The sequence below is a fragment of the Vicugna pacos genome, chromosome 12 (genome assembly GCF_048564905.1).
Source record: "Vicugna pacos chromosome 12, VicPac4, whole genome shotgun sequence".
NCBI lineage: Eukaryota > Metazoa > Chordata > Mammalia > Artiodactyla > Camelidae > Vicugna > Vicugna pacos.
The window spans coordinates 25,490,089-25,511,512 of NC_132998.1; the positions used below are offsets into that span (position 1 = coordinate 25,490,089).

Genomic DNA, 21,424 nt, shown 5'->3' on the forward strand with positions numbered 1-21,424 from the left:
CCCCTGCTCCCCTGCTCCCCCACCATCTCCAGCCACCACTGAGCATTTTACTATCTCCATAGTTTTGCCTTTTCTGAAATATCCTACACAGTGTGTAGCCTTTGCAGACTGGCTTCTTTCACTTAGTAATACACATGTGAGGTTTGTCTATGTCTTTTCATGGCTTTGATAGCTCCTCTTCTTACCGACCCTCCCAAGTCCGTCCCCAACAAGGGTCCTTCTGCCCGGTGTCCTTTGACTGGATAGGAGACTGAGTTTGTTTCCTAAGCAAAGTAAAGCTTTATTCTTTGATCGAAGAATGGAGAGGTGTGAGCTCACACCCTGGAACACACGCTTTCCCTGACGTCATTGGCGGGGTTGCTCTATAGGGTTCTTGTCAGCAGGGTGGGAGTGGAGTTCTCATGTGTGCTGCTGGTAGTGATCCAGATCAAAGTGCCAGCGCAACGTCTCTGCACCCGGTCTTGAATGGAGGTGCCCATGAGGTGGCGCTCCTGCGCACAGTCTGCCGCCGCCATCTTGATTGGAGGAGCCCTGAGGCGGCGCTCCTGCACGAGGCCAGTTGAGCTGAAGTGTTGAGAATAGCCATTTTGCCCTGGGAACTCCGGTCTGAAGTGCTAGGTGCAAGGCTCTGCAGGTGGTGTATCCTACTTGCAAGTGAAACTAGACTAAGCATAAAGGGAAAAAAAAGACCTTATTTTAGACCTTATTTTACTATCCAAGTTCTATTTTTATTTCCCAGGAATTGCTAATAGGCTTTGCCAGTGACAGTTTCTTTTTAGCACTAAATATTTGGTTGCGTGGGTGTACCACAGTTTATTTATCAATTCACTTCAGAAGGACATTTTGATTTCTTCTAAGTTTTGGCAATTATGAATAAACACCCTGCTGTAAGCATCCTTGTGCAGGTGTTCGTGTGGACATACCAAGGAGCATGATTGCTGGATAGTCTGTTAAGAGTATGTTAAATTGTATAAGAAGCTACCAAACTGTCTTCCAAAGTGGGTGTATCATTTTACATTATCACTGGTAATGAATGAGAGTTCCTGTTGTTCCACATCCTCACCAGCCTTTGGTGGTGTCAATGTTCCAGATTTTTGCCATTCTAATAGGTGTGCAGTGGTGGCTCATTGTTGTTTTAATTCACATTTCCCTGATGACATATGATGTGGAGCGACCTTTTGCGTGCTTACCTGCCGTTTGTCTATCTTTGGTGAGGTCTCTGTTAAGGTCTTTGGTCCATTTTTTATTTTAGCAGCATATGAACTAAGACTGATAGGAATGATGGAGAGGAGAGGATAATATTAAAGATGTTTTGGGAGACGGACAGGGCCTGATGGCTGAATGGCTGGAAATGCTGAGGGTAAAGGAGGAGCAAAGCATGAGACTCAGGTTTCTGGCCAAAGTGAGTGGGTGGATAGTGGTACTTCCCAGAGGAAGAGGGGGGACCCAGGTGCATAAATTCATATGTGGATGAGCAAGGAAATGAGTCTGGGTGTCTATGAGACACTGAGCAGAGATGTCCCCTCTCTTGTCCAGTTCATGGTCAATTGTTCATCTTTTCTCAAAGTAGCTGGTGCTGCTGTGGGGTGGTTCTCATTTTACGGAATTGTTCCCGCTTTGATGCAAAACCTGTGTCCCTATGATTTACACTTTACTTCTGTCTTGTACTCCATGTACAAGTGAGACGCCTCCGACCTTTTTTTTTAAAAAAAATTCTTCCCAGTAAAGTCTTCCTTGTGCAACAGCCTCCAAGAAGCAAGCCTGCAAATCTGCCTTACAATGTTTTACATTTTTCTTGTCTGGTGTGGTCACTCCTGCCCTCTAGTGGCCCTTGGTGGGGCAGCATGATGCTGAGTACTAAGCTGGCCTACTGGATTCTGTCCTAGAGTCTTCCCACCCTTCCTTGCCCCACCATCAGATTAAGTTTGGCATTGGAGGGATATCTAATGTCTAGTGGCATAAGAAGTGAGTGACTCACAGAACAGGAAGACATCCTGCAAAATCATATAATCGAACTCCCTTCTTTTATACCTAAGGACCCAAATGATGGTAACAGCCTCCTAACTTGTCTGGCTGTTTCCAAACACATGCTCTATGGTCCATACAGTGGCCGGGCAGACTAGATTATGTCTCTCTTTTGCTTATAACCATCCAATGGCTTGCATTCACACTTGGAATAAAATCCAGATTATTTGTGGGATGGCTTTTCATGATCTGATCCCTTTTTACTTCTCTAAACATTTTATTATAAAAATCTTGTTTCCTGGTTGAGCCAGCCTTCCTTCTGTTCTTCAAACGTGCCCAGCTCTTTCCTACCTCAGGACTGTGTGTGCGTGTGCGTGTGTATTTATTTATTTATTGAAGTATAGTCATTTTACAATGTGGTGTCAATTTCTGGTTATAGCATAATGCTTCAGTCATGCATGAATATACATAATATTTGTTTTCATATTCTTTTTCACCGTAAGTTACTACACGATATTGAATACAGTTCTCTGTGCTATACAGCATAAACTTGTTGTTTATCTCTTTTATATATTAGTTAGTATCTGCATATCTTGAACTCCCAATTTATCCCTTCCCACCCCCTTTCCTCCGGTAACAAAAGGTTTGTTTTCTGTGTCTGTGAGTCTGTTTCTGCTTTGTAAATAAGTTTATTTACATTTTTTCTTTTTAGATTCCACATATAAGTGATATCATATGGTATTTTTCTTTCTCTTTCTGGCTTACTTCACTTAGAATAACAATCTCCAGGCCCATCCATACTGTTGCAAAGGGCATTATTGTATTCTTTTTTATGGCTGAGTAGTATTCCGTTGTATAAATATACCAAAACTACTTTATCCAGTCATCTGTCATTGGACATTTAGGTTGTTTCCATGTCTTGGCTATTGTAAATAATGCTGCTATGAACTTTGGGGTGCATGTATCTTTTTGAATTAAGGTTCCCTCTGGATATATGCCCAGGAGTAGGATTGCTAGATCACATGGTAAGTCTATTTTTAGTCTTTTGCTACCTCAGGACTTGTATATGTACTTCTCTTTCCCCTCATCCTTAAGTCTCAGCTTAAAGATCACCTCCTCAGAGAGGCCTTCCCTGACTACCCCCCATGTTAATCTCTACAGTGGCACTCTGTTTATTTCTTACTAGCTCTCATCCCAGTCCATAAATATTTGTCCATTATCTGTCTCCCTTTACCAGACTGTAAAACCCCCTGGGGCATGCAGTGGAAGAAATTACAAGAGGAGCCTTTGACTAACATTGGAGTTGGTCAAAAGATAAAGAGGTCCATCTTCTGAAGGTGGGGGATTCCTACCAGTCGATCAGAATTCTTAAAAAAGGGATTGTTTAAAAAAAATCTCTAAGGTCCATTCAACTTTAACAGTTAACTTTTCTATTCAGTATTTAAAAGGTAGAAGAGGTTCAGGTCCAATAATAACTCAGTAGCTTGTGTTAGATTAACCCTCTCATAGATAATAATGATAAATTTTGGATAAAGTTTTAAAATAATCTATTTGTGGTTCCTGGAGAGAAATAAAAAAAACGGATGGAATCTGGAGGGGATTTGACCCTTGAAAGATGGGAACTGCACTCACTGAGTGAGATTCACATTTATATGGCTCTTCCCGTGAAAGCACTCCCCAGTCCATATGGCATGGAGCAGCTAGAACCAAACCAGAAAGCTGCAGCTTTATTGGTTTGACAGGTAGCAGATAGAGTGCAGGGTAACAAAGTGGCTGGAAAGTGAGGAAGTCTAAAGAGATGCCCAGCTCCATGCTCCCAATAAGATCAACTGAGGCCTTTGTGGTAACTATATTCCAGTTCAACCCCTCTTTCAGCCCATTCTTGCTTTTCATGCTTGCCCAACAGTTGTTGATCATGGAGGCACTCTCCAATAAACTTTCTGCTTCCAAATCATTCTGGCAGAGTCAGCTTCCTGGGAAACCTGACTGAAGAACTATCTAGTTGATATTTATAGAACATTGTACCCAGCAACAGCAAAATACATGTTCTCTTACAGAGCAGTATTTCTCATGAACAGGGGCACAAATATCCTCAACAAAATATTCTCAGATTGAATCCAGTGTTATATAAAAAGTGTAATTCACTACGACCAAGTGAGATTTATCCTAGGAATGCAAGTTTGCTTTAAATTTAAAAATAAGTTGTAATTTCACCAAATTAAGCAAATAAATGACTTTTAAAAGCATAATTCTCTCAATTAGAAAATCACTTGGCAAATGTAGCATCCATTCATGATAAAAACTCTCAGCCATCTAAGACTACAGGGAACTGACGCAATCTGATAAAAACGCATTTACGAAAAACCTATAGCTAACATCGTGTTATCATGGGATATTGAACATTTTCCACCTAAAATCGGAAACAAGGTAAGGTGTCTGCTTTCATCATTTCTATTCAGTAGTGGAGGGACTAGCAACTGTAATAAGAGAAGTGACAAGTAAAAGATGGGAAAGGGAGGAGTAAACATGTCTCTATTTGTGGGTAGTGTGATTGTTTAAATAGAAATCTTAAGAAAACTATAAATAATCATGGGAGTAATAATTGAATTTATCAGGTCAATATATTGACAATAATTAGAAAATATATGATGCTAGTAGCAAACAAATAGAAAATAAAACTTAGGAAACAGTATATATTAAAATACCATGCAAAAAGGCTCCAAAGAAATTGTTAGGAATCAGTTTAACAAAATGAGTGCAATACCTCAAATTGAAAATCACAGAACACTTCTGAGAGACACTAAAGAAGATTTAATAAGCAGAGCTCTACCATGTTTGTGAGATAGAAAATTCAATATTGTTGATTTTTATTTCTACCCGAACTCAGCTAGATTCTATATTATCCCAAACAATATATCTCAACAGACTTTCATACAACTTAACTTTAAAATGCATATGAAAGTAGGACTTAGAATACCCAAAACAATCTTGTGAAAGCAAATCTAGGTTGGAGAACTCACTTTACCTGATTTTAGGACTTTCTATAAAGCCATAGTAATCAAGACAGTGTAAGGATAAAAAGATCAGTGCAGCATATTAGAGAGTCCAGAAGTAGGTAATATGCAGTCCACTGATGCCAACAAAGCAACCAGAGTAATTCATTGGGGTAAAATATTTTCATAAAGGTGCTGGAAAACTGGATACATGAACCTCGCCTCACACCACTCAAAAATCAAGTTTTGATGGAATGTGGACCTAAGCAGAAAAGCTAAAACTACAAAGCTTCTTTAAGAAATTATATGTTGTACTGTACACCAGAAATTGATAAGCATTGTAAACTGATTGTGCTTCAGTAAAAAAAAAAAATTAAAGATTTTAAAAAGAAAAAGAAAAAAATAAATTATAAGACAATATCATTGTGATCTTGGGGTTGGAAAAGATTTTTAAGAGCAGAGACAGAAAGGACTAAATGCAAAAAAAAAATTTAGTAAATTGGACTTCATAAAAATTTTAAATTTCTGTTTATCCAAATATCTGCATATATAGATAATAGATGTCATACATGTATATGTAAATGTGTATACATATGCATGTAGATATGTATTTTCTGTTTGTATATATAAAATATTCCTATTAAACAAAATATGAAAGTATGGTCTCATCCTATGGTATAATTTTTTTTCTCATTGGGATGTTTTTATCTTAAGTAACAGTATGCTTTTTGTAAGAGTTATTTTTTTCTGCCAAACTTATGCTTGTGAAGGAAATGAAATGGTGAGCCAAAGACTGAGAGAAAATGTTCACAGTATACATTTCTGACAAAATACTTCTATCTAGAATGTGTAAAGAATTCCTACAAGTAAACAATAAAAATATGAACAACCCATTTTTTTCAAATGGACCAAAGACTTCAGCAGACACTTCACCAGAGAAGACATATCAATGACCAGTAAACCCATGATAGTTGCCTATCCTCATTAGGTGTCAGAGAATATAAATTAAAAACACAGTGAGATACTGTTTACACCCACTAAAATGGCTAAGATTAGAAAGACAGACAATAGCCAATGTAGGTTAGGATGTGGAGCAACTTGAACTCTCAAATGAAGGGTGCAAAATAACACAACCATTATGGGAAACTTTTGGATAGTTTCTTCAAAAGTTAAACATATGCTTACACTATGAATTAACAAAATTAACTTCTATGTATTTTCCCAAAGAAAAAGTCTCTCTGTCTCTCTCTCTGTGTCTCTCTCCCTACCTCCCCCTTTCTCTCTTTCTTTCTCTCTCCACAAAAATACTTAAATAAAAAATCCTTAGAGCAAGTCTTTTCAGAATACCCTCTAAACTGGAAACATTTCAAACATCCACCAACAGGAGAATGTAGTAACAATTTGTGGTTTATTCATCCAGCAGATAAGAAAACAGAATGACCGTTGATACATACAGCATAACTAAGTCTTGAAACCATTATGTTGAGGGAAGGAAGCCATTCATAAAAGAATTACATACAATCACATTTATATCAAGTTCAAGAATAGGTAAAATTAATATATGATGATCGACATCAGCAGAACATTTGCCTATAAGGATGTGTGAATTGACCAGAAAAGGGCACAAGAGAACTTTCTGAGATGATTGGAGTATAATAAATCTTATACCACAATAACATTTATCAAACCTTCAAGAATTGGACCGCTTACAGACTGCGTCTCACTCTAAGTAAATTTTACTTCAGCAAAAATACAGTCATAACAGAAAATATGCGTGGGGTCCAATTGTATGATTTAAACAATCATTTTTCTCAATGGGATACTTTGATCTCAAATGAACAATTTAATATTTTTTAATTATTCTGTTCAGAAAAGGAATATATCTGTTTATTAGTCTGCTGGGGCTGCCATAACAAAATACCTCAGACTGGGTCAAACAACAGCAATTTATTTTCTCACGGTTCTGGAGGCTGGAAGTCTGAGATCAGGGTGCCAACATGGTTGGTTTTTGGTGAAAGCGCTTTTGCTGGCTTGCAGATGGCTGCCTTCCCCTTGTGTCCACACGGGGCTGAGGGAGAGCAAACTTTTTGGTGTCTCTTTTTATGAGGACATTAATCCCATCATGAGAGCACCACCCACATGGCCTCGTCTAACCCTAATACCTCCCAAAGGCCCCATCTCCAAATACCAGCACATTGCTGGTAAGTGCTTCAAGATATCAATTTGAAGGACACGATTCAGTTTACAGCTATATATATTCTAGAAAGTCTGGAAAGTATAGGTAAGTGGAAAGAAAAGGAAAAAAAAAAAAGCCATGTAGTCACATTACCCAAACATAGTCACTGTTAACATTCTGATGTCTTTTTCTTTCCAAAGTTTTGTTATTTCAACTTTTATGTGATTGTAGTCGTTCTGTACCTATAATCTTGTATCATGATCTTTTAAATTACAGCATGAAATGTTTTCTGTGTTACTAAAATCCCTTTGTAAATACCTCTTTTTAATTACCACAAAAGGTTTCACTGAATGACTGCTGTAGTTTATGTGTTCGTTATTCTGTGGTCGAACATTGAGATACTTTCCAGTATTTCGCTAGGGTAAATAATGCTGTGATAAATATATTTGTACAAGAGGCTTTTTCTGTAACTCAGATTTCTTTATTGGGATAGAATTCCAGAAAATGGAAATTATAGGTTAAAAGGCGAAGCTCTAATTAGATGTCACCAAATCCCTTGCCAAAAAGATGTCTCATTTTATACTGCCCCCAGCAACAGGGCAGGGAGGGGCATTAATCTGTTTTCTCTTAAGGGGTTGAGGTCGTTTCCATTAATGTGTTTGTTGGCCTGTTTCCCCAGGTGAAAAAAGCTGCAGCCGACTTGTGTGGGACTCCCCTGGCTGTTCTGGCCCGAGCCCCTACCACTCCCTCTCCTTGGCAGCCTGTGATCTGGGCCTCACCTAGGCAGTCTGAGTAGGAACAAGCCATTTCATCCATCACAGCCATGAATTTCCTCCGGCGGCGCCTCTCCGACAGCAGCTTTGTGGCCAACCTGCCTAACGGCTACATGACAGACCTGCAGCGCCCAGACAGCTCCACCAGCTCTCCTGCCTCCCCGGCCATGGAGAGGAGGCACCCCCAGCCCCTGGCAGCCTCCTTTTCCTCTCCAGGATCCAGCCTCTTTAGCTCTTTCTCCAGTGCCATGAAGCAGACCTCGCAGGCCCCGTCCGGACTGATGGAGCCTCCGGGTCTCTCTGTGCCTGTTGTTCAAAGGCCCAGGGTCCTGTTGGTGATCGATGATGCCCACACAGACTGGTAAGCAAGAATCTGCAGGTATTCCTCCTGCAGGGGCAGGAGAGGAGATGGGGCTTATCTCACTCTTGCAAAGGAGAGAGGATAAGAGCTGTGAGAGGCTCCGTGGTATCAAGAGTCTGGTAGGAGGGAAGGACATTAACATTTATCATGTGGTACAGCATGCCAGGAGCCATGGCAGCTGCTTCACGCCACACTCTGTCCAAAGGGCTTTATGTTTACAGGACCACAATCTCTCAGCTGCAAATTCAAAATCCAAAAAGATCTGAAAACTAGAAAATATTTTACAACCCATTTGGCAGCAGAGCCTGATTTGAAGGAAAGTGAGACTGTGATAGTGTTCATAGTGCCACTCACTGCTTATTCATGTGATTTGCTGCAAACATCTTAACACATCAGATATGGGATGCTGCCCAGAGCCCACAGGAATTGTTACATAATATATGGTATATGCATCATATTACCTTTCTAGAAACGAAAAACTTTTAAAATCTACACTAATTCTGGCAAGTTGCTTAACCTCTTTAAGCTTCAGCCATGCTCCCTCATTAAATGAGGTTCCTATGAGGGTAAAAGAAACCAACAGAGGCCCACTGTCCTTATCCAAAACCCTTGGGACCAGAGTGAATTTGGGTCCTTGCTCTTCCATGTACTGGTAGTCTGGTTTCAGAACTTGTCCTCTTAACAGCAAAGGTGGGCAGAAATGACATCCTTCTGGCCTATTCTCAGGCATGCCCCACCTGGATAGATGGTAAGCTCCCTGAGGGGCAGAGACTGGACACATGTGTTGAGGTCATTGCAACAGTAGTTCCACAGGTAGTTACTGAGCACGGATTGAGTTCAAGTAACAGCCTTAGGTGCTCAGGTAAGTAATGAACAGGCTCTGCTCACGTGTAGCTGCAGGTGGAAAATAGGTCTCTACTCCAGATTTTTGGTAGAGAGAAATGATAAATGTTACCAGTCCAGTTGGAGACACAGAATTTGCAGTCCAGGAAGTAAACCTAGATGTGGAGGCATGAAAGCACTCCATCCAGGGCAAATCTGACAGTGGACCCATGGATGGCTGTGGGGACTGGAGGGCAAAGTTGCCAGTGCATGTCTCTAAAAGCTGCCACAGAGTAGATATAGAGTAGGCACCCAGTAAATATGTATTAAATGAATAAATTAGTGCATTCATTTCACTGAGCATGCTATATGCTCTGTTATTCTAACGTGGATATGTGTACTCACATTCATTCCTTGAGAAGTTAACTCAGGTTGGGAATGGTTGAATCTATACTTTTGAAGTGGGAGATAGCTTATAACATATTCAATATAGTCAATATTAAAGCATGTTCAGCAGGTTCAGACATCAGCCTTTATTTTCCTGCTAAGAAATCACTTCATCTTAACCAGAGTGGTCATGTGCCTGGCCTCTGTTCTGATCCAGTCTGAATTGTCCTCAGTGATGCTACTTGCTTGAAGGTTCTTATATGATGTTCATCTCTGCTTATGCTCTTATGTAAAGGACCATCTTTAGGTTCTGAGCAAAGGGGTTGATTTCTGCAGAGATGTTGCTTCCAGGCACTCTTGTCTGTGCAATCCTGCTGCCCATCTGTCTGCCTGGTAATCAGAATGCTTGCATGGTCTTTGCAGTCCTCTGTTTCTCTTTAACTGAACACTTGACCTTGATTTTGAGTGTTCTCTGCTGACTGTTTTCTCTGGTTCAGTCAGGGTTTGCCATGATATGGTGATGGGGGTTATTTACAGGGGAAGTTATTTCCTGTATGGAGGTTGAGCTAATGAATGACAGCATGGTGCAGTGGTTAGGAACTCACACTTTAGAGCTAAGCTACCTGGATTCAAATCTGTACCCCATAATAGCTACATGACCTTTACAAGTTACTGCTTCTAAGTGGGAATAAAATAATACCTTCCTGTAGAGTTAATATATGTAAGTAGGGTTAAAATCTGAGTTAATATAAAAGTGTTTAGGATGTGTCTAGTAGACAGTAAGTGCTATTAAAGTGTATATTATTATTGCAGACTATTGTGACTGTGCAATATTAATCATCTTGTAGGCATGCCTGTTTAATTTCTTCATGCCCAGTATCGGGCAGAGTGGATTAGGATTTACCCTCATTGTGCTACAGTTTTCTACTGGTCACTCTTCCCTGTTAGCTCTCAGGTGATAAAGTTGGGTCTTATTAATTAATCTCTTTCTCCCCAGTGCCCATGTGGTGTGTAATACAGTGCATAGAATTGAAATGTCATGAATGGCCTCAGCCAAGTAACATTTAAATTTTGACTTTGGTCTTCAATCTCTATAATCCAGAGGTATGACCAATGTGTGACTTTTAGGCTGTGCACACTTGTCGGGGGCACAATTTTGGCCAGAGAAATTTCTCCCAGTCTATTTCAATCATGCCTTGTATGCCCACAGGTTAATTAGGTATTGAGAACAGCAGTCTTTTTCTTGCCCCTCAGCGGGTGAAAAAGTGAAAAAGTGAGAAGCTGAGACTCATTAAGTCACCTGGAAGTTGGCTCTGCGCTCACTGGATGTTTGTGACAGAGACTTCCTACCTGTAGACATGTCAGCTTCTCCTACAGAACTCCATTCTAGATTCTTTTTTTTTCCATTTTCCATTCTTTATCCTATATACTTTAAGAACTTGCTAACCTCTCCAAATACATTCCCAGCTTTCTCCAAATTGATGCTGGCTGCTTTAGAACCCCAATCCTTCCCTGCAGTTTCCGAAGGGTGCCTGTCCCCCATACCAGGAGTGGCCAGCAGGTGGCAGGCCAGCCCCACTGTACCCGGGTGGTTTTGGCAGAGCCTGGCTCTCTCAGGGTCAGCCTCCTGTCCAGCCCCTCCTTCATTGTGCAAACTGTCTCCTGAGAGGAAGAAGTTGTTGAAGGGGAAGAAGCCAGCTCACACAGCCCTTTCTTCCTCCTTTGAGATGATAATGAGGGGGGAGATGATCCACCGTCTGGACTGAGAGTGAACCCACCAGGAACAATGTGGCTCCCTTTTCTCCCTTGTCAGCCCCAGATCCTTCTTTCTGTCGTCCCTTTCCCAGTCCAAGACCCTCCTGCAGAATCAGGTTTCCTTGTGGGTGAGAGAGTTGCAGGAAACTCCCACTCTTGCTTCCTGGCAGAGGCCAGCTTGAAGACTTTCTAAACCAGCCTGGGCTCCCCCAAGGATGATCTGATACCTGGCCAGTGGCCCAGGGGAAAGGGCTTTTCATCTCCTGAGGTGACCCACCAGAGGGTCCCACAGTCACCTTTGCTGGGAAGAAGGATTCATGGACAAGCATTTTAAGACCCTGCCGCCTTTTGGGATTGACCTAGAGGTGAGCCTGGCCAGAGCAGGGGTGTTGGGGAGCATTCAACCAGCCACCCCCCCTATAAGGTCTGGCTCAGTCTAAACTAAAGCCAGTGCTGTCCTCTGAGATGAAGGGACATTAGTCAGTCTTGAGAACCACAAGGGAAATGAGAAGTAAAACAAACGGATTTCAAGCTCAGTTCTTTTCAGCCCTATTGCCTCCCCACTCATGCCCTTGCCTGGAACTTTCCAGCATCTTCATGGGTCTCAGGCCTCTAGTCTTGACCTCACCTCATGGTTATCTTTCATGTTACCACCAAAATATCATCTTTCTGAAATATAAATCTGATCAGTTTGCTTCCACGTCTCACCATGTATCCCCTTTTACAACTCTTTGGTGGTTCATCGTTGCTCTCAAGTTCAAATTCAAAGTCGTAAACATGTCTGCCCTCCCTCTAGTTCTGCCTCCAGCTCTGCTTCCTGCTTTGCTGCTTATCCTGCAGAACAGCAAACAACTTGTAATTTTCAAACACACCTCTTTGCCTTAGTACAGACTGTTCACTGCTACTTGGAATACCCTTCTTAATTGTGCTCACTGGGCCAATCTCCATTCATCCTTAGAAGCCTGCTCAGGTGTCACTTCTTTTCTGAAGTCTTCCCTGACACACTTACCCTGCCAACAGTGCTAAGAACTCCCTCCTTTGATAACTTTAAGTATATATCATTGTGCCACTGCAGCACACATCACACTGTATTATAATTGGCTTTAGGTGACTACCTCTTCTGTAAGAACGAGATCTGTGTCTTATTCTTTTTTCTTCCCTGGTGCTCAACACAGTTTCCAATTAGCATATGTCATTGTCCCCGACCCAGTCCAATCAGGTTAACCTTTATGGGGCATCATGGGGCCTGAAACTCACCTTACTTTGGGAGTCAACAATAGAGTACATACAGTTGAGTGGTTTCTGGTTTTCTCACCTAGGTATAAAGTCTTGACTCTTTATTTTCCAGTATGTAGCTAGAGTTACTGTAAGGCAGCTATTTGAGATGTAAAAAATAATTGGCAAATTTTTTTACCATTGCCCACAGAATATACTGGAACCCCAAGTTTGATTTTCAAAATCAAAACATTGAACATGACAAAGAATAAGATTGTTTATTACTGGATTGGGGTTGGGTGCCCTTCCCTGCTCTCAGTTTCACCTACAAGGTCTCAGGAGCCTGGATGGGCTTGGGTAGTGGAGGATGTTGGGGTGAGGGGGGCCATAGAGCAGCTAAGCATTGGCCCCCAACCCCTCCTTCCAATGGCCTCCGGAACCTTCCTCTCCTCTTGCCTCACCAGTGGTCCTTGTTCCCAGAATGTCTGCTGTTGCCTTTCATCAGTGATCTATTGTTACCTTCCCTTTTATTCTCCACCCTTCCCTAGGGTTTCTTTTTCTTTTATTTGTTGAGGAGCAAACAAAAAGGGGATTCTTAGTTTGAAACACCACTTAGCTACTATCCTTCCAGCCTGGAATTTGTGAGGCGATACCAGCCTACTAAGTGATGGTTGAATCACCTTGTGCATTTCTAGATTCACTGAGAGTTGTAACTCTGTATGATAATCTGTGTCCCCACCACTACCACCCCATCCATGCCTGCATGCTGTCTTTGTAACCCAGTGCCTAGAACAGGGCAGACAGATAATAGGTGCTTAGGAAACATCTGTTGATTGAATGAGTGACCTTGGAGGTGATGTTATTGGGAATGACAAGGTTGAAGATGTGACAGTAAAACTGAAGAATAAACTTGGTGGCATTCTTCAGTTCTCTTTTTCCCTCTCTCAAACCCTACTCCATCCAGCAGAAAGTCACAGTGGCCACAGTGAGAGCATTTACACCATGGAAGTTCGCAACTGCTACAAACCAGGGCTTTTAGGTCTCCCCAGAGGGCCGGTTGTTAAGCATTTGCCAGCATATCACTGCTCGTTGCACTTCCTGATTTTCCTGGGGAGCATTTTAAGGTGAGGAAGCAGAGCACAGGAGACTGTACACCTGCTCAAGAAACCAAAACAGGAGAGTGGTAGGCTGGGACTTGAATGGGACTAACTTCTTAAAAAGCATTTCTGATGGTGCCTTCCCTCCTGTTGACCACTGTCCAGGGCTTCAGTGTTTGGCATGATGTAGATGCTGAGAAGTCTTGGTTGAAAAAATCAATGAATAAACCATGAGCTCTTTGGGAATGAGGTTATGTCCTCATAGTTGTCATATGGCAAACATTTGTGCTCTTTCCATGACCAGACATTTTGCTCAGTGGTTTTCATAGTTCTCTGATTTAATCCTCCCAACCGCTGTATAGAGTACTGTTACTATCCTCATTTTATAAATAAGGAAAACTGAGAGTCTGAGCCCAGAATGAAAGCACATGATGGTGGCATCTGGGATCAGCTCAGGCCATCCAACTGATGAGCCTGGGGGTCCCTGTTCTTTTGTCATTCTTCCCTCTCCCACCTGAGCACAGCCCCTCATGTGCTTTTCCTGAGGGTGCTGGCTCATGGAGCAGGGCTCTGGAGCCTCACAGGTGTGCACACACCCAGCGTCTGAGGGCAGCAGAAGGGAATAGGTGGCAGGACTCCACGTTACAGCACGATAGCCAAGCACAGGATCCTGGTGACCTCACCCTCAGAGGAAAGTGCCCACCTCAAGCCAGGTGGCCCCTCCCTGCTGGCACCCTTGAGCAGCCAGGATGTTAAGGTGCCGGGGCCAAGGAGGTCCCTGTAGCCATCCAGACACTTGTGAGCTCAGGCTTGGAAACTGGACCCTTTTCAGAAATTGCCCTCAGACTGTTTTCCTCTTTTTAAAGCACCAAGGGAGCTCCAGCAGGGTCTTTTCTGTTCTTTTCCGTGTGTTTTGTTATTAAAGATGTGATTTCCTAACAAATGGCTGACATGTTTCCCAAAAGAGTTAAAAATGGGAAAGAAGATAAAATGCAGAAGAACTCAGGGCTGGCAGGTGGCAGGTTAGGATTGAAGTGCCAGTTCTGCCATTCACCTGTTCTGTGGGCCTGGACAAGCCACTTTACCTTTCCAAGCCTCAATTTTCTCATCTGTAAAGTGGGCTCACAATGCCACCACCTTCACCACACCGCTGAGCTCCCCGGGAGGTATGAGGCTCCAGTGAAAGCACTCTGTTCCTTTCCTTCAAGGACATTTTTCATTGTGATGGTTTGTTTACCTGTGATATGGTTCTGCTGTAAAACATAAGTGAGAGCAGAGTTTAGACCTTCATTGTTTAACCACCATTTCCTTGGAGCCTACCTAGCACAGTGCCTACAACTTGGTACAGTAGGATAGATGGATGATCTAATTAACAAGCAATGGATGCTCTTGATAAGGCAGCTGTTATTATTAAGGGAAAGTTTAGGATTGAGGTTGCCCTGGGGGAAAATCTTTTTCAGAAGGCACTCAGCTCTCCTGGAATTTAGGAAGAGTACCAGACACTTACATGCTGTTCTCCAGGATTCCTCCTCCTTCCTGCCCAGCTGATAACTCAAGGCTCCGACCCCCACCTTAGAGGCTGGGCTCCCTCAGGCTGCTTGAGTGAAGACATGAGGACTGCAGGGTGTCTTGGCAGTCCCTTGAAGCCTTGCTGTGGCCTCATTGGCCCCAGGGTGACCAGGACTTTCTGCTTCCCACTGTGCTACCTTTGGGGTGGGGTAGTTAACTCAAAGCTGGCATCACTAGCAGAGGCTTTTGGGCTGAGTTGCTGGATGTAGTAAATAAAAATACAGGATGCCCAGTTAATAATTAGATAAACAATGAATCAGTATATCCCATGCCATATTTGGTAAAGACTTATACTGCAAAATTATTTGTTGTTTATCTGGAATTCAAATTTAACTGGGTGTCCTGTAGTTTATCTGGCCACCCTATTTATGGAGGATGGTGACAAGAAACAGTGCCCAGCCCTACTAACATGGGCCCAGTGAGAGGCTGGCCTTTGCATGTCCTTGTTTACTGGTTGGGGAGCCAAACCAGGTCCCTCAGTCGACCCCATTCCCAGGAAGCAGCTTTCCCTGCCTGTGATGAGGACTGAACAGTCTCGGTCACCAGCAGAACAGGAGCAAAACCAAGTTGACAGTCTGGAGGCAGATTGCCTAGGCCCCTGTTCTCTCACTTACGTGACCTTGGGCAAGTTCGACCTCCGAGCCTCACATTCCTCAGCCGGAAGGCAAGATCATGGCTCATCTTTCACAAAGAATCACCATAAAGTTGGAGATGATGGCATGGGTGTTTAATGTAATGGCCGGGCTTAGCTGTCATAACAGGCACTGAAATGGTAACTGTTGTTAACAATTAATTGCAATCACTAATTGCTGGTGAGTATAATAGCACTGGGAGCCAGGGGGAAGGAAGCCACTTGGCATGCTTCTCAGTTCAGCTGGATAAGCTTGAGGGCTGTCTTCCACAAGCCCTGGAGGAGGGGTGTCTGTATGATGGTAGGCTGGCACACACTCTACTCTAAAGATGGGAAGATGGGTGCCAGAGTCAGTATCCGCCTCCTAGAGTTGGTTGAGGGGCTCAAGGCAGGACATATACCTCTCTGTTGAAGACATCTTTATGCCTCTCTCCATCACTTCCCCCACCCCTAAGACTCTCCTTGGACAAGGGTAGGCCATTCCTGTTTGCTGTGGGGAAATCCAAAGGTGAAGGCAGAGGGAGATAGTAAGGGATGAGAGGGGTCTTGCCACCTTCCTACTCCCTTCATTCAAGCTGGAGTGATGCTGGACTTCTGGACTTGTCTGTCCACTCTGGGCACCCCTACCATACCCCCTCCTTCCACCCTGGTGCCTGGGGCAGGAGGGGCCTTGGGCATTCCCCAGCAGCCTGCCCCGTCGCCTGGACACCGGCGCCGTTTTCCCAGGCCCGGCCCCTTTTATCAGGGGGACAATGTACGCACACAGTGAGGGCCTTGTGTGGCACCCAGGCCCCAAGCCCTTTGACTTGAGGAATTTTTCAAGTGCTGACCTCTCTCCGTGAGGTCTCCCCGCCATCCAATCCAGAGGCCTGGTGCCCCTGCTGCTTCCTACCCCGTTCTTGCAGGGAGCAAGGGAGGGAGGGGAAAACAGTGAAGAGTTGTCTCTTGCCCTGGTAGAGTCTTCTTTCTGAGACTGTGGCTCGGGAATCTGGGGGAAATGTCTTTGAACAGAAGGGCATATGGGGAGGGATATGAAGGGTGCTGTTTCTTCTCAGGTTCTCCCCTTTCTGCTGATGCCATGGGATCTTGGTGGAGCCACTTTCCTCTTTGAGCCTCAGTTTCATCATAAATCAAACAATGACAATGGACTAAGATCACAGTCCCCAAGAGACTTTCCATCAGAATGACATTCAGATTACCAGGTACCACCCTCTACCTTCTGTATTGGATAGAGTTCTTTGTTTGCAAGAAAAAGAAATAACTTTGGCTGACTTAGGCAAAATGGACATTTATTGAAAATATGTGGGAGGCTCACAGAATTGAAAGAAAATGTGAAGACCCAAGTTTTGGAGAGGTCAGGACCCACAGCTCTGCCAGGACCTAGGAGGCAGGGACTTGGAGACAGTCTGTGGAGAAGTCAACGCCTGTTTCCTCCCAGCCTTGTGCCTCTCTGCTCAAAAATCAAATACCTGGGCAAGAACAAACCTGGCTTGTTCTACAGTGTTTCCTGTGGATACCTGGAGACAGTCCCATTGGGACTTTGTGCTTGGTTCCATCAACGCAAGTGCAAATGGAGGTACTGTTACTAGAAGTCAGACTGGGTGCAGAACAGGCTGCACTGAGCTGTCCCCTTTGAACTACTGAGTCAGAATATCTAGAGCAGAGCTCAGGAAACTATTCTCTTAAATAATGAAGAGTCAAGTTTAGAAACCATCGAGCTGGAGGACTGGTTTCCTGTGGCTTCCGACTGGTAGATCTGGGACCAGCAGGGCAAATAAAGAGGGAGACGTGTCGGCTCGGTGTACAGAATGGGAAAGGCATCCAAAGGCCACATGGGCTGCCCGGTGAGGGAGGGAGCTCCCTGTCACTTGTAGGTATTCCAGCATAACTGGGCTGGCCATTTGGGAGGAATGATGCAGAAGAGGCTCAGACTCTAAAGGGGTCAGCCTGCAAGCCCTTAAAGGAGTCTCAGGCCTGAAGCTTTTCACTTCCCTCTCTGGCTTTGTGTCTCAGTCACTTTTCCTGCTATTGCCCTGCTTTTCTCTGAAGCGTTCAGCTGTTCAACTTGTGAGTCTTCCCTTATCCTCCAAAATGTGGTTTTCTCATCCAGGTCCTCCTCTTTCAAAGGAGTCCTTCAGGTGAATAGGCTCTCCTAGCAATAGCTGTTTCTGTTCCTCCAGACTTCACCCACCCAGTTACAGCCTTGCCCTGGGGGAAGCAGGTCACTGGATAGGTGCCAGCCTCATTACAGAATGTCTCTCCTCCTGGGACCTGTGGGAGCCTGCCTGGGACATGTTTCCTTGGCAGGAGGGAGGCTGTCTGTGATGGCAAGAGAGGGGATGGTGCTTTGTGTCTATTTTCCTGACCTCCCACCCTGGGTTTGCAGGAAGGGCGGGAGTGTGGGCTTCCTGGATTTGCACTGAGCTAATTGCCATCTTCAGAATGGAATTAGTTAAATTAGGGATTGCCTGTGCAGCTGCTCACAGGAGACAAGGCAGTCGGTGAGTGAAGGGGCAGGTGTTAGGAAAAGGCACAGGCACAGAGAAATATTTCCCCACTGTAAGGAAAACAAAAGCACAAGCTCTATGACAAATGTGTCTGCCACTTGTTTCTGGCTGCAGAGAGACAACGGAGGAGATGTGGGGACTACTTGGCGTGAGAACTGATGCTTCTCTGAAGGCAGCAGCTGCCATCCACTCAGCCAGCTTTTGCCATGTGGGAATACAGGTCTGGTGTTGCCAAGTTATTGATTTTCAAGGAAAGCCAGAAATCTGAATTTTTAAATGAATTTTCTATTTTAAAATTAAAGGAATGTAATTTAAGTCCAACATAACAAGACTGGATTCCATGAGGTTTGCCAATTGGCAACTTCTGATGGGGAAGATAGGAATCAGTGTAAATATTTAGTCCAGTTCCTCATCTGGGTCTATCTCCTAGCTAGACTGTGAGTACCAGGATGGCAGGGGGCTGTTTTATTCAGCGCAATTCCTAGGAACTAGCACAGTGCTAAGCATATAGTAGATCCTAGATATACGGATGGATGGGTGGGTGGATGGATGGGTGGGTGGATGAATGGATGGGTGGATGGATGGATAGGTGGATGGACATATGGGTGAATGGATGGATGGATGGATGGATGGATGGATGGATGGATGGGTAGATGGTTGGATATGTGGAAGAAGGGAAGAAGGGAGAAAGGAAGATGACTTTTCTCAGTCTTCTCCTCCTGTGCCCTGCTCTTCTCACTTCAGCAGGTCCCATGCCCCCTTTCTAAATCACTTAATATTCTCATGGTCCCCTTCTTCTCATCCTCCTTATACCATCTAAACCTCTTTTCCAGGATATTAGTCACTTGCACCTTGATATAAATTACCTTTCAGTGTATCACCTTTCCCATGACATTTCCCCAGATTGGGCTCTTAATAGATGCTCATTAAATGTTTGCTGAAGGAACAACTTGCCTTTCTAAATGTGAACTCTCTTGGTGGAGTGAAGGCTATGGACTTTTAGGATTCTGTGGGAATGAGGGTGACACAATGTCATTTCTTTGGAGAGGAGAGAGCTAAGAACTGGGAGATAACATTCTAGCATGATCCCAGTGAATGAATGGCTGATAACTTTTTTTACTCTAAAGGTCAGTGTTGGAAGGAAGAGGAGCTCCCAAAGGGCAGCCAAGGGAGGTTACCATCATGTGAGACATGAAGCAGGAGTTCCATTTAGAGCAAGGAAGATACTGCCCCCTTCCTTCTCTTGGGGAGAAGAAATGATCTGTCACTTCCCCAGGTACATGTCCAGTTGTTGAAGGACAGGAGGGAAAGAGATGAACATTAAACACCCTCCACATGTCAGGGATATCACTCACGGGGACTTATGGCAAATGTACTTATTTTTGCAGATGAGACTGGGGCTCGGGAAAGTAGATGTTTGTCTGAGGCAGCACTGGGAAATAAATAGCAGAGCTGGAGAGGACCTGGTCTGTTCTAACCCTAGCAGTACCCGCTCACCTCTTTACTTGGAGGGTGAAGCCCACCCCAGCAGCCCACTAGTGAGCAATCCACTTGCTGGCACGTTTCTGTCAGGTTTCCAGAGGCCTTCAAATCTGCCTCCTCATTTAATCCTCATGGCTCTGTGATCATGATTCCCATCTCCGTTCTGCAGATGAGGAAGCAGAGGCTTGTCCAGAATCATGCAGCAGGTGCCAGAGCTGCCAACTCAAATCTAGGTCTTCTGCTCTATGCCTGTTTCTCATTTTTCCTGCACATTTAGGGACATGCCCCTGGAAAATTCATCAGCCCCATGAGTGCCCCCAGTGCCTGCCCAACTCTTTTGTCTTTGTGCCTTTCACTCACATACACACACATTCAGGCCTTCTCACATTCATCTTTGCAGCCTTTGGTCCTGGCTAAGGATAGGTACCAAACGTTGGATGGATGGATGATGGACGGATAGATGAAGTGGGCCACTTCACCAGGGAAGCAGCCTGGGCCCTCAGACTGTCCTGGGTCCTCTTCTGTGGGCTGACCTGGTCTTTGGGCTATTGCCCTACATGGTCATTGTCCTTTCTGGGTCCCTTCCTCTTGTTAGGTAGTAAGCTCCCTGAAGCAAAGAACTCTGTTTCCTTCATTCCTGTTTCCTTAGAGCCTGCAGGCTCTGGTACATAGTAGGTGATCAGTATAAGTGTGTTGAGTGTCTTCCAAAGAAGCCTTCCAGACTAACCTAGGTCAGACCTCCCCTGCTCCCACACCTTATCTTGTATCACCTTGTGCAGTGTACTCATCATTTCCTTTTCACCAGGTTAGTTTCCTGACTTTCTAAGAACGTACTAGCTCCACAGGAGCAGGGTCTGTATCAGCCTTTCCCCTGTGCCTAGTAAGGTGCCTAGTCCATATGAGGCTCAGTAAGTAGTGGTTAAATGACGGAGTGAATAAATGATATGGATTGTAACCAGACCTGCCCACACAAATCTTGTTCCCTATTGTTGTCAGAAGCCTATGAAGGGACATTTATCATATCCTATGGTTCAGGGCCCTAGTAGGTCTCACTTCTTTACTTTCACAGATCCTTGTACAGGTGCAAGGGTCCTTGTCACCCTCAGAGGGTCCCTCTGTCCTAACTCATTGGAGCCCTCCAATTGCAAGGAGGTACAGCAAGGCTGCCCCATCATTGGAGGGTCCCCTCTGGCAATGGGAGGGGATCTGGAGGGCTAGCTATTCTTGGGAGTAAATAATGGAGCTAGAATTGGATCTCTGATTTGGCACTCTGTGTTCGAAGGCCCTGCTTTTGCCACACCTCCATCCGGCCAACCTGCCAAATGACCCTTCTCATCTTGCTAACTGGGAAAACCCTGAGTGTGTCTACCTTTAGGGTTCTCCGTGTGGTCCGTGATCCATCTCCCCCAGTTTCTGTCTGGGCCACAAATGAGCAATGGATATGTTTCATCAGAAACATGAAAATCTGTTTCTAGGGCCAGAACCCGGCCTCCCTGGTACCCCCTTCCCACTACTCCAACAGGCATGGCTGTGCCTGATACAGAATGTTCCTGACCCCTTCTCCCTGGGAGGGGCATCGCCGAGGCCCTGACTCTGCATCCCAGATGGATTTATTAGAAGGATGCTGCTTGGACACAGGTGGATCCTGTTTGTACTAATTCTCCTCTTCCTTCTGCCTCTGTTGCAGCCAT

The 21,424-nt window shown here is 44.2% G+C and overlaps 1 protein-coding gene across 5 annotated transcripts in view; it reads left to right on the forward strand.

Moving 5' to 3' along the window:
• The window catches only part of SYN3 (synapsin III), a 447,532-nt gene that overhangs the window by 28,521 nt on the left and 397,587 nt on the right, over window positions 1-21,424 (forward strand). For 4 of the 5 annotated variants that reach the window (XR_012078446.1, XM_006205854.4, XM_015240613.3 and 1 more), the window contains exon 2: window positions 7,814-8,268. Coding sequence is in view for 4 of the 5 variants with exons in the window: in XM_006205854.4 (XP_006205916.1) it covers window positions 7,958-8,268 (311 nt within the window). In the remaining variant the exon portion in view is untranslated. Of the gene's footprint in view, window positions 1-401; window positions 635-7,813; window positions 8,269-21,424 lie in introns of those variants that run through there. The other variant, XM_072973050.1, reaches the window with a different exon arrangement.